Here is a 17,491-nt window from a genome sequence, read left to right as displayed (position 1 = left end):
TTTTTTTTTTTTTTTTAAAGAATAGGTGTGGCAAGCGGCTATACGTCCCTTTTTTAATTTGGCTTTCTTGAACACATTAAATGATTTGGATCAGATACTTGCTTTTATTCGTACTTCAGGATTTTTGAAGATTGGTTTATAGTGACTGCAAGTGTACATGGATATTGATAAGTGCGTGTAACCCTTCCAACGCAACATTGCTATTAACCATGATAGTATTGCATACCAGATGACACCAATATTAATGGTAGTAACAATACTCATTTTCCCATTGCATGGGCCTAGGGAAGCCAAGCTCACAGAAGAACCTACTGCAGAGTGAACAGAGCTCCCTCTACAGTGACTATGTTGGTTGCAGTAGCAGTTCACATTTAAAGTTTTCTTCACAAGGACTAAGGAAAAAAAATTTTTTTTAATGGCAGCTGAGATTCGGCAGTAGTTAATGGCACTTGTAAGTCTCTTGAAAAATCTCCTACTGAGCTGGGGACACTGGAATTTTGCAAGGCTGATCTATATAGAAATAAAGACATTACTGTAAGATACACTTTAGAACAGTGGTGGGCAACCTGCGGCCCATCAGGGTAATCCACTGGCGGGCCGAAAGCCAATTTGTTTACAGTGACCGTCCGCAGGCATGGCCACCCACAGCTCCCAGTGGCAGCAGTTTGCCATTCCCGGCCAATGGGAGCTGTGGGAAGCGGCGGCCAGCACCTCCCCGTGGCCTGCAGCTCCCATTGGTCAGGAACGGCGAACCGCGGCCACTTGGTGCTGTGGGCGGCCATGCCTGCAGACAGTCAATGTAAACAAACTGTCTCGCAGCCTGTCAGAGAATTACTCTGACGTGGGCCGCAGGTTGCCCACCACTGCTTTAGAAGGTAAAGCCAGGTCAATGTAAGCAAGACACACTGTTAGGTCACCTGGGCTCTTCACCCTCTGAGGTTCATGACCAACACACAGGACCAAGTGCAGATGGTAGACGGAAGTCCCAATAATGTCTTCATTAACTTAATCAGATAAATGGCTACCTCATTTCTAATAGCTGTTTTTCTAACTATTACCACTTTATAGCACTAAACTGTTTTTCCTCACATAGATTCTTTGTACAGAAGTTGTTTTCATTATGTGTCTTTTGGGTTAAGCAAAAGTGGTAGGAAGTAATCTATATTCTATTAAAATAGAAATTTTAATACCAGCAAAAACTATGCAAATTTGTAGAACTAAAGCCAGACAACAGATCCCAATCAGCACCATGATTTCACTAGAAATATTAACACCATCAGAAAATTAGTTCAGACAAAACGTATTAGTGAGTGCCTACCTACAAAACAAACTAACCACTTCCCCCACCCAGCTGACTAGTTTGTTTCATTGTGCAAACATAAGACAATTTTTTGTTTTGGTTCTGAGACTCCATTTTTGTATAATGTTACATGTTTACTTTCTGTACAAATACAAAAAAGAATAATGTTTCATTGTTTGGTACATCAGAACAAGACTCCATGTGTCTTTGAAGTTTTGGTCCTGAATTATATAGCCCGCAATTCTAATACACCACTACCTCAATATACGCGACCTGATATAACATGAATTCGGATATAACGCAGTAAAGCAGTGCTCCGGGGAGGCGGGGCTGCGCACTCCGGTGGATCAAAGCAAGTTCAATATAACGCGGTTTCACCTATAACGCGGTAAGATTTTTTTGGCTCCCGAGGACAGTGTTATATCGAGGTAGAGGTGTATTGCAAAATACTAGTTAAGACTCCTATGGGAACCTTTGGAAAATGGAAACTAAAGATTAATCCCCTAGGAACAGTGGCATAAAAGACAGGGCAGCGTTAAGCTTGTCTGGTTGACTCAGTGCCTGATTTACTAGGGGAATTGACAATGTGTTTGAGAGTGTCTGCAGCTGTGTATGTGTGAGAAGGCCACGTACACGGATATTGCTTTAAACCATACTGCCTGGGTTTTGTGGTTAGTATTATAGTCCATTAGCAATCTTTGCTGTTTTTTGCAATTGTTTGTTTGAATAGATTGTTAAAATGTAATTTTTTTTTTTTTTAGCCTGGTTTCAAGACACTAATGTGACTCTCAAGAGATGTGTGTGCATGCAAACATGGTCATTTCACTTCCCAGTCCCTGGACTAAATTACGGTAACCCGAAGTCTTGACTGCCTCAGGCTTCTGTTTGTAGTATTTCTGCTTGAAAGCACTCTGAACTGGCCTGCTACCAGGCTTACAGGTATCTTCCTTCCAAGCATCCAGAGACACTTCTCACCTTTCTTTAGTCCATTGTGTGACATCGATGGCAAATCTGATACCACTGCACATCATGGTCGACTCTACAATAAATATGTCAGTCCATCACAGACATGATCTGAAGCTGCCAAGAGGCCTTTTTCCTAATTAGACATATCTGACAGAAAGATCACACGAAGAACAAGTTACCTGGCACTGAACTACCGAGCAGACCTCAAAGCACTGAGGTGGTCTGCTGAAAAAGTGCTTTAATGTAGCCATCGACGAACTGATAAAAGAAAATGGAACAGGGCAAGATTGAGTCCAAGTGCCAGAAATACCATGGATGTGCCAAAGTACCAAAAAAACCAGGTACTGGAGCAGTACAAACCGAACAGAGGCTGATAGGCCTAGAAAAATCAGGGCACTGTTACTGAACCAACTGCAAGGAAGACTAGTACATTTAAGAGAGTTTTTAAGAGCTGGAGTGATGCAGAAGCGCAAACAGAAACCTGTTCACCAAACAGTGGTCAGGAAAGGACTGACTAGAAGGCTTTGAGAACAGCATATATAACCTGCATGGATTGGTGAACAACATGTAGCTGGAAGCCTGGCTCACACTGTACCAGGCTACTGCTATCCTCAAGGGTCAAAATTCAGGGTTGGGCTTTTCCCCCCCCCCACACCAGCGTAGCTACACTAATACAAACCACCCACCCTGTGTAGACTAATTGCACTGGTGTAAAACATGATTTGCATCAATACAGCTCACCCACTAAATCTAAAAATTGACACCAATCTTTTCTCAACCTCCTCTCAATTAAAAAACCCCCACACATCCAGATAATTAAAAACAGAATTTACCAAGGAAACAAATGGCAGACCCTTGACTGTAGCTGTAGTGTCACTGAATGCTAAAAACAGACACCCCCCCCACCCATTTTATCAGATTATAAATTAGTTGCTGTGGAGTAGGCTTTAAAAAGTTACATAATTACAAATAACCACCACATTGTTTCCAAGAACCTTTATACATCTTTTTAATTAGATTAGCTTTACAAGCAACTTGAGAGCTCTTTATAATGAACACTGCTTTTCAAATTACATGACTTTATAGGCAATCTGTAAATGAATCCTGAATTTCTTTGCCTGTTATAGAAAAAGGTCTCGTGTTTTACAGCTGGCTAATGTCATGAATAAAAATAGTATTATGAAGCTTTATCTTTAACCAGGACTAAACACATACAGGTCATAAGACAGTTTAAAAAATAGTTTTAAACAGGGACCTGCTTTGTGACGCTCAAGATTGAAGATTTCAACTGACATGAAATGAACAGATTCTAAAAGGATACTGTTAAAGAAATGGCTGCTCTGATTTGTTGACCCTTTTGTAATGATTGACAAGAAATGATGAAGCAAAAAATTAAGCACTTTTTTGTTTAACCTGTCTGGCAAGCAGAAACCTATACAGTGATTAGAATTTGATACTTTGCATACCTGCAGCAATAGAAGTTTGAATTACAGAGGGACTAGAACAGAATTGAAAGGTTTATGCTGTACATTTTTGAAACAAAACCAATCAAATCTCCATTAAAATAATACAAAAGCAGATAAAATTAAAAGTGGTGGCTTTTTTATGTGTTTGTTTTGTTAAAGCTGGCCTAATGCAATGCACTGCACTGCAGACCATGTAATGAAGATTTACACTCCTTGGTCAGGCTGGCAGAGGCACTTACAGTAGAGGTGTCTTGTCTGATTTTCTGGGAAGGGAGGAAAGAGAAACTAAGCTGTAAAGAGTGAGAACTAATTAAGGTCTGAACAAAATAAGAATTTTTCCATAAGGTCTCCTCCATTGTATCACAATAATAAGTTTTCCCCTGCCCCCCCTCTCCCCCTCCCCACCGGTCAGTTTGTCACTAAATAAAATAAGGGTTGTTGGGTGGTGGTTGTTGTTTTTTCATGTTTTACATGAATAGTAATCTTTTTAATAAAAATTACTGAGCTTTCCATAGAAAAGGTTTCTGATTGAATACAAACTATACAGATGCTAAAATTGTTGAAAGTTGTAATATTATATACAGAAATATTTCTGTACACTCACATTGTTTTGGCTATGTAAGGAAATCAAGGACAGATAGAAAAATGGAAAAGGGTGAGCTCAAATACCAAAGACATTTGTAAATATGGATGCTGCCTTTTAGGATTTTCTTTGTTCTCTCAAACTTTAAAGCTCAAGACTAGAACATCCATCTCTTAAGTAACAGAATTTCAAAGCTTTTGGATGCCTCATCTTTATTTCTGTAAAGTCCGTTTTTATTTTAAAAAAAATGAAAGTGTAAAAATAAAGTAATTTTTTTGCGCTAAACACTCAGGACTGATCAAAGGCCAGTGCCTTTTTGGGGAAATCCTTCAACAGAGTGACAATCTGAAAATGTATTACACATGAAGCCTGTAGTGATGCACTTCAGCCTCAATGTATTGAATGTTCCCTTGATACTATATAATAGACCAAGGAGCCAGCCTGCAGATCAGACGGGACACCAATATTCAGAAAAAACACAAAGTTTGTGAATTTCAATGTTCTATTAACTTATGTACAGTAAAAGAACAACTTTCAGAAAGGAAGAAAAAGGTGGAATTCTCCTGTCAAATACATAGGGAGGAGGTTCTGGGTACCTATAAAAGCCTAGGAAAGCCCTTATGTATCCTAGGAACTTGACGGTATTTACCAGGTCCCCAAAGCCATCTACATGGATAGTGTCGAGTTCACTTAGTGCCAGTCACTTAAAAAAAATAAAAATAAAAATATAGAATCCTTCCCCTCTGTGGATTCAACATACAACACCATGAATTAGAAGTTGCTGATAGTAAGATAATGATTTGTTTCTGTTAACAAGTTTCAAAAAGGACAGTCAAAAACAATACAGCAGCAATCTTTAAAAGTTCAAATTAGTGTGAGATATGAATATAAAACAATCAGGTTTTTAGCTGGTAATTAAAGTGCTCCTTTTCTGACTTTAGATGTAAAGAAAATTAAAGTGATCATCAGTTACTGGCAATTCTTATATTAAATTAGGTCTTTCATGGCAGAGAACAGTATGAACAGTTTTACAAAAATAGATCAATGATATTTTGGAGAATACTGTATTTTTTTACTCAAATTTTGATAAATTGTACCTGGTCATACAAAAATTACCCCAAATCCAAACTTTACCATATAAAAAAAAGGGAGAAATGAATTGGATGACAAGTCTGGCAAAATATAAGAATGGAAAAATTCTACGTAGGGCACTTATTTCATGTCCATATGTGTATGCTATTTCTTACTGATTGCTTATCTTCTTTACATAAGCAGTCACAGGTCTGGAGTCACAGTCACATAGCACAATGGTTCAGCAGTCAAAATCTTCTGTTTGATGCAACATTGAAATGCTGTGTTTGTTTCCTTATTAAAACCTTGATTTCTTGTCAATTTTTCTTTATCCCATTATTCACATTCAAAAGTTAATAGTTTACTGGGGGAAGTCGCAAGGAAAGTTGCTAGATGAAATCCTTTATAAAACGTCTTTCCCAATTGAGTCAGAAGGTTTATTGAGTTCAACCCTCACACCTTTTTCACCTGCAGGGAAAAAAAAAAAAAAAAAAACCATCAACATAATGTTTAAGCATTTGCTAAAGAGTGTGCTATAATAAAACTACTGTGACACTTCTATGCCTTCCTGTTGAAAGTTTGGTACCATGCAAAATAGGTATTTTCAAATGGTATTCCACACACTTCAGAAAATAAAATACAAATTCATATACTTGTTATCTCCTTATGGGCCAAATTCTGAGCAGCTATTTTTATATTCAGGAGAAAATTTTCAAACTTTGGTGCTTAAAGTTTGGATCCTAGGTGTCAACTGACTGAATTATGGCTGAAAATCGAGTCAATTGTTTAGCTGATCAAATATGGAGTTAAGAGCCTAACTTCAGACAGTCCATTTTGAAAGTGTAGGGCTCAGTCCTTACACAGGCAAACTCGCAAAGAAGTCAAGTGAACCTCAGAATTTGGTCCATCATCATTTTACTTTTGTGAAGAGAATTACTGAAGAGAAGAGTTTGTTATATATTAAAAAGGATAAAGATTTAACATCCTAGCTGAGGTATATCCTAAATTGCCATCTTTCCTGCCCTTTTCGTTAGAAGTGAACTGTAATACTTTAAAGTAAAATAGAACTGTTTAAGTCTCCAAATCATTAACAAATCAAGTATTTAGTTTTGTGATTTTTAAATCTATACATATCAATGGTAAACCAAAAGAAAGACCCATCAGCTACCAAGACCAGAGTTGAACTGCTCAGATCTCTGCATTCCTTGGAAAACTGACACCTAAAGCAGAGAAGGAGCTACATTCCTCATACTGCTTTAGTAGTCCGTGATGTCATCAACTGTACCAGGGAAGATAGGAATCGTAAGCAGTGTGTGCATCTGCTCCCACATTTGGCTCCCATTTAAATCAGTGTCAAAACCCTCATTGACTCAGAGGAAGTCACATTAGAACCAGATTCTCAAGGTGGTGAAAGTCACTACAGAGCCACTGACTTCATTAGTGCTATTCTAATTCCCAGCAGCTGGGAATCTGGCCCTATAACTATATATGCAAAAATATTTAAATTGACCTTTACTGCCAATGCCATCAATTACTTCACATTAATTTCATGTAGGACAACAGAACTAAGCTGCTCATTCTGATAAAGCCTGCTTATTTGCACAGGAAAATTAAATCAACTTCCTCTTGAAGGGCAATCCACAAGACGAAGGCAGATTTTAGCTAAGTGTGCTTAGGGCAGCCTTGCAGAAGAAGCGACTATCACAAAAATCAACATTTGTAAATGAATACATTCTCAATTCTTTTATTCCAGATATTCAGTTTTAGCTTTCTTTGCTTTTCAATACACACACTCCATTCAAGCTGATTTATCAAGTCCTGTCCAATTGTTAAAATTATCTTCTATTTTAGGTACTTGCATGGCCCCCATTACTCTCCAATGTATTTATCCTAGGTATTAGGGATGGGGAGAAGTAATATCCCAGTTTTACAGACCAGGAACAGACACACAGAGGCTAAGTGATTTGCCCAAGGTCATGCAGAAAGCATTTGGCAGAGCAGGGTACTGAATTTGGGTCTCCCAAGTTACAGGCTACCTACAGCCCTAACCATCTGACAACCTTTCTTCTAAAACATAACTACACAAATCATGTTAACCCTCTCTTGTTACAAAGTAGCACCCTCTCTTGGTGGCTGGTATTGACTATTTAGATTTTTTTCCCAGAAAACCAAGAATACATATATAATATACAAAAGTGATTATTACCAGTTAGATATTTTACTTTAGCTCGTGCTCTTTCATCTGCATCAAAATACCACACTGTTATTGCGTACCTATAAAATGGATGAAAATACAACAAATGAATTCCTGAAGTCTGGAAAACAAATACAACCCATTTAATTGTTAGTTTTTTTCAGTACATTTGATAGAATAGGATTAAGGGGAATGGCGGGGGGGGGGGGGGGGGAGAAGATTTTGTTAATTTCTACTATTTTAATATCATTTATATGAAGGAAATTGTTATTTGAAAAGAAAGTGGGTTTGCCATTGATGCTATGAATCTGCATTTTCCATTAAATGCTATAAAATTATTACCCAAATCACATTCAAGAAACTGTATTGTATAGTCTGCAGCCAGACCATCTTAGGTTGTGGTCTCACATTTCATAAATTAAGCAGGTTCAAGGTAGCATCATGCTGCAGGAAGTCATGCTGATCATTCACTGGGAGGGAGAAGTAATTATCCCTTCCAGACAGATCGACCAGCATTCTATAGCCCATGTATAGTGCATGATAGGCACTTCAGAAATATTTTAGTAGTTTCAGTAAGTGGCACCCTTCCATCTGAATCGGTACTGAACCAATGCCCCAACAAAGCTTCTGGGAGTATTGTGCCTTTGGAAATACAATGTTTCAAACAAGACAGAATAAAGAGGAGGTCCTGCACACACGTATTTAAAAATCCCATGGTACATTTTGCAAAGGAAGTGGGGTGTTGAACTAAATAGGCTAGAGCATAAAGGTTATTACATTCTGCCTAATCAAAAACCCATGAATTTTCAACAAGCTGCCTGTCCTGCGCTGTTGTGTAGTGTTGCTGTACATTGTTAAACAGTAACATGCTTCAACCAGGAGCAGCTGATTTCTGTACATTTAAATATGTAGATTGCTTTATGACTCAGATTAAAAAAGTGTTCCATAAATGGAAGCTATTTATGCTTCTAGTTTACACTCTTAGCATGTAGAGAAACATGAATTATCCAATTCCTGTTGCTTGCATTAGTCACTAAGGTTTTCTTTCAGACAAACAAACAAAATACAGCCAGAGTATTTCTGCTTGACTTGAAAATTTAATGTTTAAATATACATTGATTTATTTAAAGTATTAGAAGTAGCAAATAATTTGAAGTCCAAAGTCTCAAAATGATGTAAAGGGGAATTCCCCTTTATTATGCACCACAGCTTAAGTATAGTGGAAAATCGAAGTTAAAATCAGGTCCAGATAAATTGTGAGCAAATTTTTGTGTTAGAATTTTTTTCTACTCCACACTTCACATAAAAACAGACATCTGATTACATAAGATAAAATTATATTTTCTGTATGATCCAGGTACTTGGTTCTGGATGCGAGATTCTCCACAAAATAGATTTTGAGGGAGTAGCAGCAATGCCATTAGACTTTCATCATTCTTGTTCTAGAGTTGAAATACAGTAACCTTTGCTGCCACGAGTAATAATGGGTAACATTGACCTTGATATTTCCTAACTTTTGAGTACTTAACTGTGCAATCAGAATATTCACTCTCTGAACAGGTTTAGACTTTTTTTTTTTTTTTTAAATGGACTTTCCCCCTCTCCCTGCCCCCATTTTTTTAATATATGAAATTTCATAGTCTGGAATTTTTCTATTTCACTAGTTACCACCAGAATGCCCTGTTCTGTGCAAGGTGCACAGTAAATCTGCCAAGGGCTCCTCCTCCTCACACACTTCACCCGATGTGCATCTTGCTCGAGTGCACACCTTAGAAGGTGCATATTGAGTGAGGTGTTGGTCTTACAATGCAATTCATCCCATGCACTCCCTACAAGATCAAACACATGCACTGCGCACCCAAGTTAGTCTGACACACATATACCTACATTCCTTTGGGGTGTTGCTTTAAAAAGTGCTTTTGTTCTGATTACTTGCACACCCAAAGTGGGATAATCCTAAACGCTGCCAAACAGTATGTAATAATCATCATCTAGCTTTTATAAGGAGCTTTTCATCAGTAGAATCTCAAAGCACTTTACAAAGGACAATATCATTACCCCATTTTGCAGATGAGGAAACTGATGCATAGAAGTGATCTGCCCAAGGTCACCCAGCAGGCCAGTGGCAGAGCCAGGAACAGAACTGACATCTCCTGATTCCCAGCCCTCTATTGTATCCTTTAGGCCACACTGCCTCACCAAATCAATGTAACCAAAACAGTCAAAAGGTTCAATGGGGGCTATTTCATCTTTTTTTTCCCCTCCTACCTAATTTCAACTTTCTGCTCCCAGCAGTTTTGACTATAGCCACTCAAAAAAAAAAGATAGCAAGAATTTAAAAACAGGAAAACACATTTTCTACCTATGATCCTTGTCCTCAAAAAAGCCTGAACAGTTTGGCTCAAGTTAATTATCCTTTATGCAAAGAGCAAGGACTTAAAATTAAAATGCTGGGCAACATTAAGTATGGGTGTCACTACTAGCATCCCAGCTTTTACATCTTGACATATCAAAATGTTATGTGCAACATGAAATGTGGATTCTACAGAATTAATAATTACAATGATTTAGTAGTTAAAGTCACCACTCCAGTGGATTGGCAGATAGCATCTGGTAATGCCACATTGGAGACACAGGTTTGGCAGTGACCGCAGATATGTTCACCACCATTACCACTCTGCCGTAGAATTAGTAGCACATTGGCGAGAGCGAAGTTCTGTTTGCGATTCAGACAAGGAGCAACATAGTACTCCCTATCCATGTAATAGAGAGAGCGGAGTACAGAGGAGCACCTCATCCTTTCCCCAGCCACAGCCACTTTTGTGGTGTAAAACTGGCAGGGGAAAACGAAGGAAATTTTAAAATAAAAAAAGACAGTAACCTCCCCAAATTAAAAGAACGCCAAAGAAAATTGCTATGGCTAGCCAATCTTAAACACATGTCGTCTAACTAGGAGCAAGGAGGAAAATTAATACAATATAGGCCTAATAAAAAGCCAGTTGTAATCAGTGAGAAGACATCACTGACTATGAGTAGGACCCTACCAAATTAACGGCCGTGAAAAACACGTCACGGACTGTGAAATCTGGCTATTATAGGGGAGGGGCAAAGCTGGGGGCACCCCAGCTAGGGACTCATATTGTGTACCAACCTCCATCTGCTAGTCCTGGCCTGGGCTAGGGAGGGACGGGACTTCCTCTTCCCCTGTACGGGCTGCTCCTGGAGCCGAGTCAGACCCACCTCCAGGAACCTCCCCCAGCTGCAGGAAGCTCTGTGGCTCCTGGCTGGGTGCCCAGCTCTGAAGGCAGCACGGAAGTGAGGTTGGCTGTCAGCCCCCAACCCGAGCAGAAGGCTGCAGCTCCAGCTGTCTGTCCTGGGCACGAGGCTGCCAGGAAAACCCAGACATATGGTAAAGCACCCCCACATACTCTGTGACCCTCACTTCTGCTGGCTTTAGAGCTGGGTGCCCAGTCAGCAGCTGCTGCTCTCCGGCTGCCCAGCTCTCCAGGCAGCACCCCAGCAGCAGCACAGAAGTAAGGGTGGCAATCCCACGACCCCTTACAATAGCCTTGCGCCCCCCCCCCCACCCTACGACACCCCCTTTTGGGTCAGGACCTACACAGTTACACCACTGTGAAAGTTCAGATGTAAATATCTGAAACTATGAAATTTACTTTAACTCCCATGACCATGAAATTGACTAAAATGGACAGTGAATTTGGTAGGGCCCTAACAATGAGCTCTGTATCCGGCCCTTTATGAGACTGATATAGCTTTGTGAAATCAAAATTACCAGTGGTGTCCTTTTTTGAGTATTTATGTACCAAAAAGGATTTTCCGAATACCCCAAATTGTACCCAGAACTAGATTTTCTAGAAAGAGGAGAAATTGCATAGGAAGACTACAGTACGATGGCACTCTGACATCAAGCATCAATAGTATATTTGCAAAGGAGCCTCAAATTGTACAAGAAATGGGCTGTTTCAGGCCATACTATATTAAAATTTCCTCCTTGCTCTTAGTTTGTCATATGTTCTTCTACCTCTAACAGAAGCTTTATGAAATACATTCCTACATCTCATTCATCTTACCTTGTAGCAAATGCTGGCTGCACTTCATGAGGGTTGCGGCGGTCAGACCAGAAAAACAGCAATCTATCAAATTTGGGTTCAATATCAGCAAATTGAGCTTTGCCTTCTGGGAATATTCGAAGAATACCTCCACTTACCTAAGTGATTTAAAAAAAACAGTCTTAAATATTTATTTACTCTTCATCCAGTGATTTCAAGGTGCTTTACAAATAGCAACTCTCAACCCCTGTTTTACAATAAAAGGGTTTTTTGTTTTTGTTTTTTAACCACTATGCATTTGAGGAAGTGAAACAGATGTTAAGGTGGTGACCGAAACCACAAAGCAAAAAATCAACACAGCCCAGTATAGCAGAGTTCTAATTCTGAGTCCCACTAGTTTCGCTCTCTCCAAGGGCAATTATTGATTTGCTAATGATACATTTAAAAAATCATGAACCTGTAATTTAAAATAAGAAAAAGTTGACAACTCTTTTTTTAAGCTTTTGGGGAATCATTGTTCTTTGGATGTCATGTCACTGTCCATTTATTTCAAGCCCTTCCAAACTTGGAGCTCTTAAATAGGTGGGTGAGTATGCATATCTACAGAATACCAACATCAGAAAAAGGAGAGAGTTACTCACAATGAATATATTTCTAAAGATCCTGGTCATCTTTGGTCACATTGCGCCTCCCTCCAGCCGGTTGCTCTGAGGGTATCATATCCCTAGTTTTTTAGCAATACATAGCCATTCTAGTACTTTAGTACATACGCTAGCGTGGCATCTCTAGAACTATGACATTGTTTTCAATGAGCCTTCATTTTCTCCAGAGGAAGACAGTAGTTTGTTGATTATGGGGAGGCTATGGTTCTTTTTTTCCCCCTCCTTCTGTCCCTTCTCCACCCAATGATGCCTCCCTTCTACGTCACAAGAGCCTGCCCATTCTTTATCCCTGTAATCCGTTCACCCCTCTCCTTGGAAGGCTGCTGCTACTGTCAAGGATATGGGGTGGACTGGCTCTATTCTGCTCCTCCACCAATTTGTGCCTCTCCTTGGGGCCAGAAATCATACTGGTAATTCAGGTGAGGCAGGTCAGCTACAGGTAGTTTAATCAGTGAACAGGAAAGAACTCACCACATCTAGTGAAAGCCTCCTCAAAGCCATGAGCTAATCTTTGCCCCTTCTCTGTGGCATAAACCCCCCCAATAAAATTAAAGTCATCAGTGCTCCAAATGCCAGTCTGGGCAGCTGCTGCTAAGACCCTGGAGTAAACCACGATTTTTAAAGGAAAAATCATCAAAATGTTCAGCCCTACCAATCTCTTTACAGTTTGAAGGATGCAGCCATGCCAGAATGGGCTAGTAACTTACTTTTTAAATGAAAGCGGTTTACCATTTTGCATAGAGGGGTCAGAGGTGTAGGCTTTGTGGGCTCCCCCTGACCTGGTTACTTACACTCACTCCAACTCAGTTTTCAGATCTTCAAATTGTACACAAGTATACCATCTACTCCACAGGGCTGTAGAGTGAAGTAGACAGTGTCATGAAAACCTTTGAACATGAAAATCACCATCACTGAACTCAGCTGTGGCCAGTTAAGCACAGGGATTTGCAGATCAGATCAGATTGGTTAATATTCCTCACCATTTCAGTTCTCTCACTTTTAAGGTGCTAAGCAACAGAAATGTATTGATAAATCACATGACTTTTCAGACAATCATGAGTGAGCTTTCCTTCTGTACATAATAGGGAATAATCTCTGCATAACTGATTGCTCCTTAGTCTCTCAGCAACGCAATCTTTGCAATCTGAATTCATGTTATAGCTCTGCATATCTCGTTCAGCTGTACTGAACCAGGATTAGCTACCAACACTTCCATAGTGTTAACTGCATTTAGACATGTTAGTCAAGCCCCAAATCCTAGAGAGTAACTAGAAAACTACTGGCTAAAAGCCAAATGGAGATTTCTATTAGATCCTGCACACAGAATGATCAGAACAGTGATCGCTACAGCCATGGTACCCATTTAGTAGTCTGTGGGCTAGTTTATATCACAAAGGCTTTGCCAGTATATCAACAATATAGTGAAGACATTATCTTATACTGCCAACAAGATTCCAGTCAAGGGAGACATCCTTCAGAACCTGAATTTATTAATTCTGCCATGAAGTACATTAGACTTTTGGGGAGCTCATAAAAGATCTTTTCTAAGTCTTAGGCCTGGTCTATAAGCTATTTTTGTACTGGTATGACTATTTTGATTGGTGGTGATTTAAAACAACCCAACACAATAGTTACGCTGGTACAACCCCCTAGAATGGTTGCAGTTATGCAACTATAAAGGTGCTTTACTGGTATAGCTTATTCCTCTTCCTGTATGAGTATATATAGCATCTTAATGTTGGTATAATTGAGTCCACACTAGACGGGGTTGTATTGCTTTAAACTCTACTGATATAGTTAAAATGGTACAACTGGTGTTTTTAAAAGAACTCCTTAACCTCCAGCTTCTCCCTTCAGGCAGAATGGGTGTTGGCTACGGTAACGCCAGCTTGACTCAAAATTAAAAAAAAATTAAAAACCCACACGCACTACAAAGTTGAAGCAAATGTAGTATCTTTCATTTGTACTTTCATACTAATCTCATTAATACATTCCCTCTTCAGTTACTTTTTGTTTAATATCAATTGGGAAAGAGGTTTGTTCTGTTTATATTACTTTAATGCAGTGGTTCTCAAACTTTTGTACTGGTGACCCCTTCCACATAGCAAGCCTCTGAGTGTGACCCCCCGATAAATATATAAAAAAAGTGTTTTTAATTTAACACCATTATAAATGCTGGAGGCAAAGCAGGTTTGGGATGGAGGCTGACAGCTCACAACCCCCCATGTAATAACCTTGTGACCCCCTGAGAGGTCCCGACCCCCAGTTTGAGAACCCCCGCATTAATGTGTATTCATACATATGCATATCATAATTTTTAGGTATCTGGGGTGCTCAGATACTAGTGTAATTGGCTTATTTTATGTCAAATAAGACATACAAAAAGTATATACCATATTAAGCTTATTAGCCCTTTCCAGACTTCCACTCCAGGGACGTTCTATCAATATCCTTCAAAACCCTGAAGCAATAATGCTTACTATTTGGTACACCTCACCAAGGTGTACAAGGAATTCTCTTATTTTATTTAAATTAAAATATAAAGTAAGTGATATGGAGCTCAATGAAAAGCTTCAGGAGCAGGAATCCTAAACACACACACACACACACACACACACACACACACAGTGGAAAAAAAATTGTTAATTTCTCTCATATAGGAAGAGAAACTACATACCTTGGCATCCCAGTCTTTATTAAGATAATATATACATGTGACACATCTTCCGTCTCCATTTGGATTATCAACATGACGCACATATCCTGTTCCATTGCCTGGATAACAAGCCACCATTGCCTGCAATCAAAGAATCACCATATGAACCAAACGGACATTTCTCCTACCTGTAAAAATGGATTTCTGCACTTCATCTATGTCAGTTCACAATTAAAGCTTTTACTCCAACTCACACCTGTTAATAGGCATCAGCATCCATTGAAAGCTCCCTGAACTGGTGTAGCTATGGAAACAATTTACAAGAACAAAAAACATTCTCTTTACTTTCAGCTCCACAAGACCTGACTCACTGAAAGACTCTGAACAAAAATCCTCGAGACAGAAGTTCTGCTTGATATTTCCTTACTCCCTACCTGTTTGAATGACTCCACAATGAAAGGCAGATCTGCAAATGAAAACTTAAAGCCTACATTTTAAAAGTCATTCCTTCAAAATGTTTTTATATATAAAACAAACCTCCCACAGAAGAATCCCTAGTATGCTTTCTAAGTGATAGTTTGTCAAGGTGGGTATGGACAAGTGGCAGATTCCATTTTTTGTGAATTAAGTCAATCTGAATTATTTCCCATGATAAGCAATTTCACATGAAAATTTAAGGATTTTATACTGCCACCCATCATCATAATACCCGAGTACCTATAATCATACACAATATTTTTTATTTTCCTTTTAAACTAAAATTATGACTTTTGCATTTTTGCAAAGAGTATGATGGCTTCCTCTCTGCACTCTCCTCCCCCCAAACTAGACTTAAATGAAGGCCCATTGTCTACAGATCCTTTCTAAGCCTAGGCATCACTGATTGAGTTAAAGTTAGACTAACAAATTTAGCTCAGAATTTCAAACCCTAACCCTAAATTTTCAAATGGCTGAGCAAAGTTTCAGTCATTCTAATCCTCTTATAATCAACAAGAATTGTACAGCTTATGCCTTGCTTAACATTTTAAAAACATGCCCCTCCCAATTTGAAATCTTTCAGTGCATGCTTTGCTGGCACTATGTTTTGATATTGTGGTTGGGAGAGGATTTCTGGAGGCAAAGCTTTTTTTAAAATATTTCTTTCTATAATATATACAAACATAGGGTATTATAGAGGTTATTCCAAATGCAAGAAATTTCTGCTTGGCACATAGATGGGAGGATATTTTAATAGCAGGTTTTAAAAGCATTTAAGGTTCATTCAGTAAAGACTATTATTACAGCCTAAAGTTTCCATGCCTTAATTATAAATAGGAAAGAAGATCTTGCTACAAGAGTAAAAGCTAACCTACATATTTTAACATTTAAACACAAATATAGTCCTACGTAGAGAAATTAGAATATACCCTTTGTTAAAGATGGTGTCAGTAAATACAAGTTTAAAATTTGGTGAATCTTAAAGTATGGACATATAGTTACATTAATGCAAAAAGCTAAGTTAATATGACATTACGGCAGAAGTCTCAAAGCCACAAAACCCACAAAATTCAGAGTTTGCTTAATCCCTTAAATGCATGCACTGTTACAGGATCTTACATTAAGTAAACATATTACACAGAGAAACATGACCTAATATTTGGCAAGGTCAACATTTATCACTGTTGCCACAGGAAGATTAATTCAGTATTGTTTAGATTTTGTGGGTTTATGATACCAAACAATGTCATATTAGTGTTCTGTAACTTCCTGTTTTTTATACACAGGAATTAATGAATGAAAAATGAAGCTAGTTTTGAAAAGGAAGACATTGGCTGCCGCAGAAAGACAACCTCTCTTTGGAAAAAGTGTCAGACTACCACAGAACCAGTATCTGGTATTCTAGAACTTGCACTGCTTTGAAAGCTGAGTCCAGTTTTTGCTGGATCCAGCCTCACCCACACCTATCCCCAGCTGTTATAATTTCATCTGCACCTCCATCCAAATTTAAAGGAATACTAAAATATATACAATAAGTTATTTGAGATGTTTGGATGAGACGTGCCACATATGTCCATTACAGATATTAAGCCTTAACACCCAGATGAAACAGGTACTACTAAACTCATGTAACAGAGCCTCTCTTTCTCAATTTTCTCCTAATGACTTGAAGATCATTCACTGAGTCAGTGAGAATCAAGAGTAAAACCTATGAATCCTGCTTCCCATACCAGGCCCTTCTAACCATGAGAAAATACTCCCTCAAAGACACTTAAGTGCATCCAGGGAAGAAAAGTTAGGGAAGAAAAGTTACATAGTTAGAAAAACATAGCTTCCACAAATTTGTAAATCTGGAAGGAAACCAAATGAGTAAGTTACAGGAAGATTCTCTTAATTTACTGTTTCTTAACTTAATCCTGGAGGCTGGATCGTACAATTTAAATTCTGCCTATTGAATCTATTAAAGCCATCTGAAGACGCAGATCCACCAGCCCTTTTTAAGATAGTACAATGAAAACCCCATTATCACCATCTAATCCTTTAATG

General features: G+C 38.7%; 1 protein-coding gene across 2 annotated transcripts in view; it reads right to left on the bottom strand.

Moving 5' to 3' along the window:
* Positions 1-3,258: 3,258 nt before the first annotated feature.
* EGLN1 (egl-9 family hypoxia inducible factor 1) overlaps positions 3,259-17,491 on the bottom strand; it is a 43,660-nt gene continuing 29,427 nt past the window's right edge. For both annotated transcript variants that reach the window (XM_054022966.1, XM_054022967.1), the window contains 4 exons: positions 14,990-15,109; positions 11,672-11,808; positions 7,593-7,660; positions 3,259-5,854 (listed from right to left, as the gene is read on the bottom strand). In XM_054022966.1, coding sequence (XP_053878941.1) covers positions 5,790-5,854; positions 7,593-7,660; positions 11,672-11,808; positions 14,990-15,109 — 390 coding nt within the window. In that variant the 3' untranslated portion in view covers positions 3,259-5,789. The remainder of the gene's footprint in view (positions 5,855-7,592; positions 7,661-11,671; positions 11,809-14,989; positions 15,110-17,491) is intronic.

This window comes from Malaclemys terrapin, chromosome 3, assembly GCF_027887155.1.
Source record: "Malaclemys terrapin pileata isolate rMalTer1 chromosome 3, rMalTer1.hap1, whole genome shotgun sequence".
NCBI classification, from domain to species: domain Eukaryota; kingdom Metazoa; phylum Chordata; order Testudines; family Emydidae; genus Malaclemys; species Malaclemys terrapin.
The sequence above is the reverse complement of the archived record's forward strand: the minus strand, read 5'-3'. Positions and strand labels throughout refer to the sequence as shown.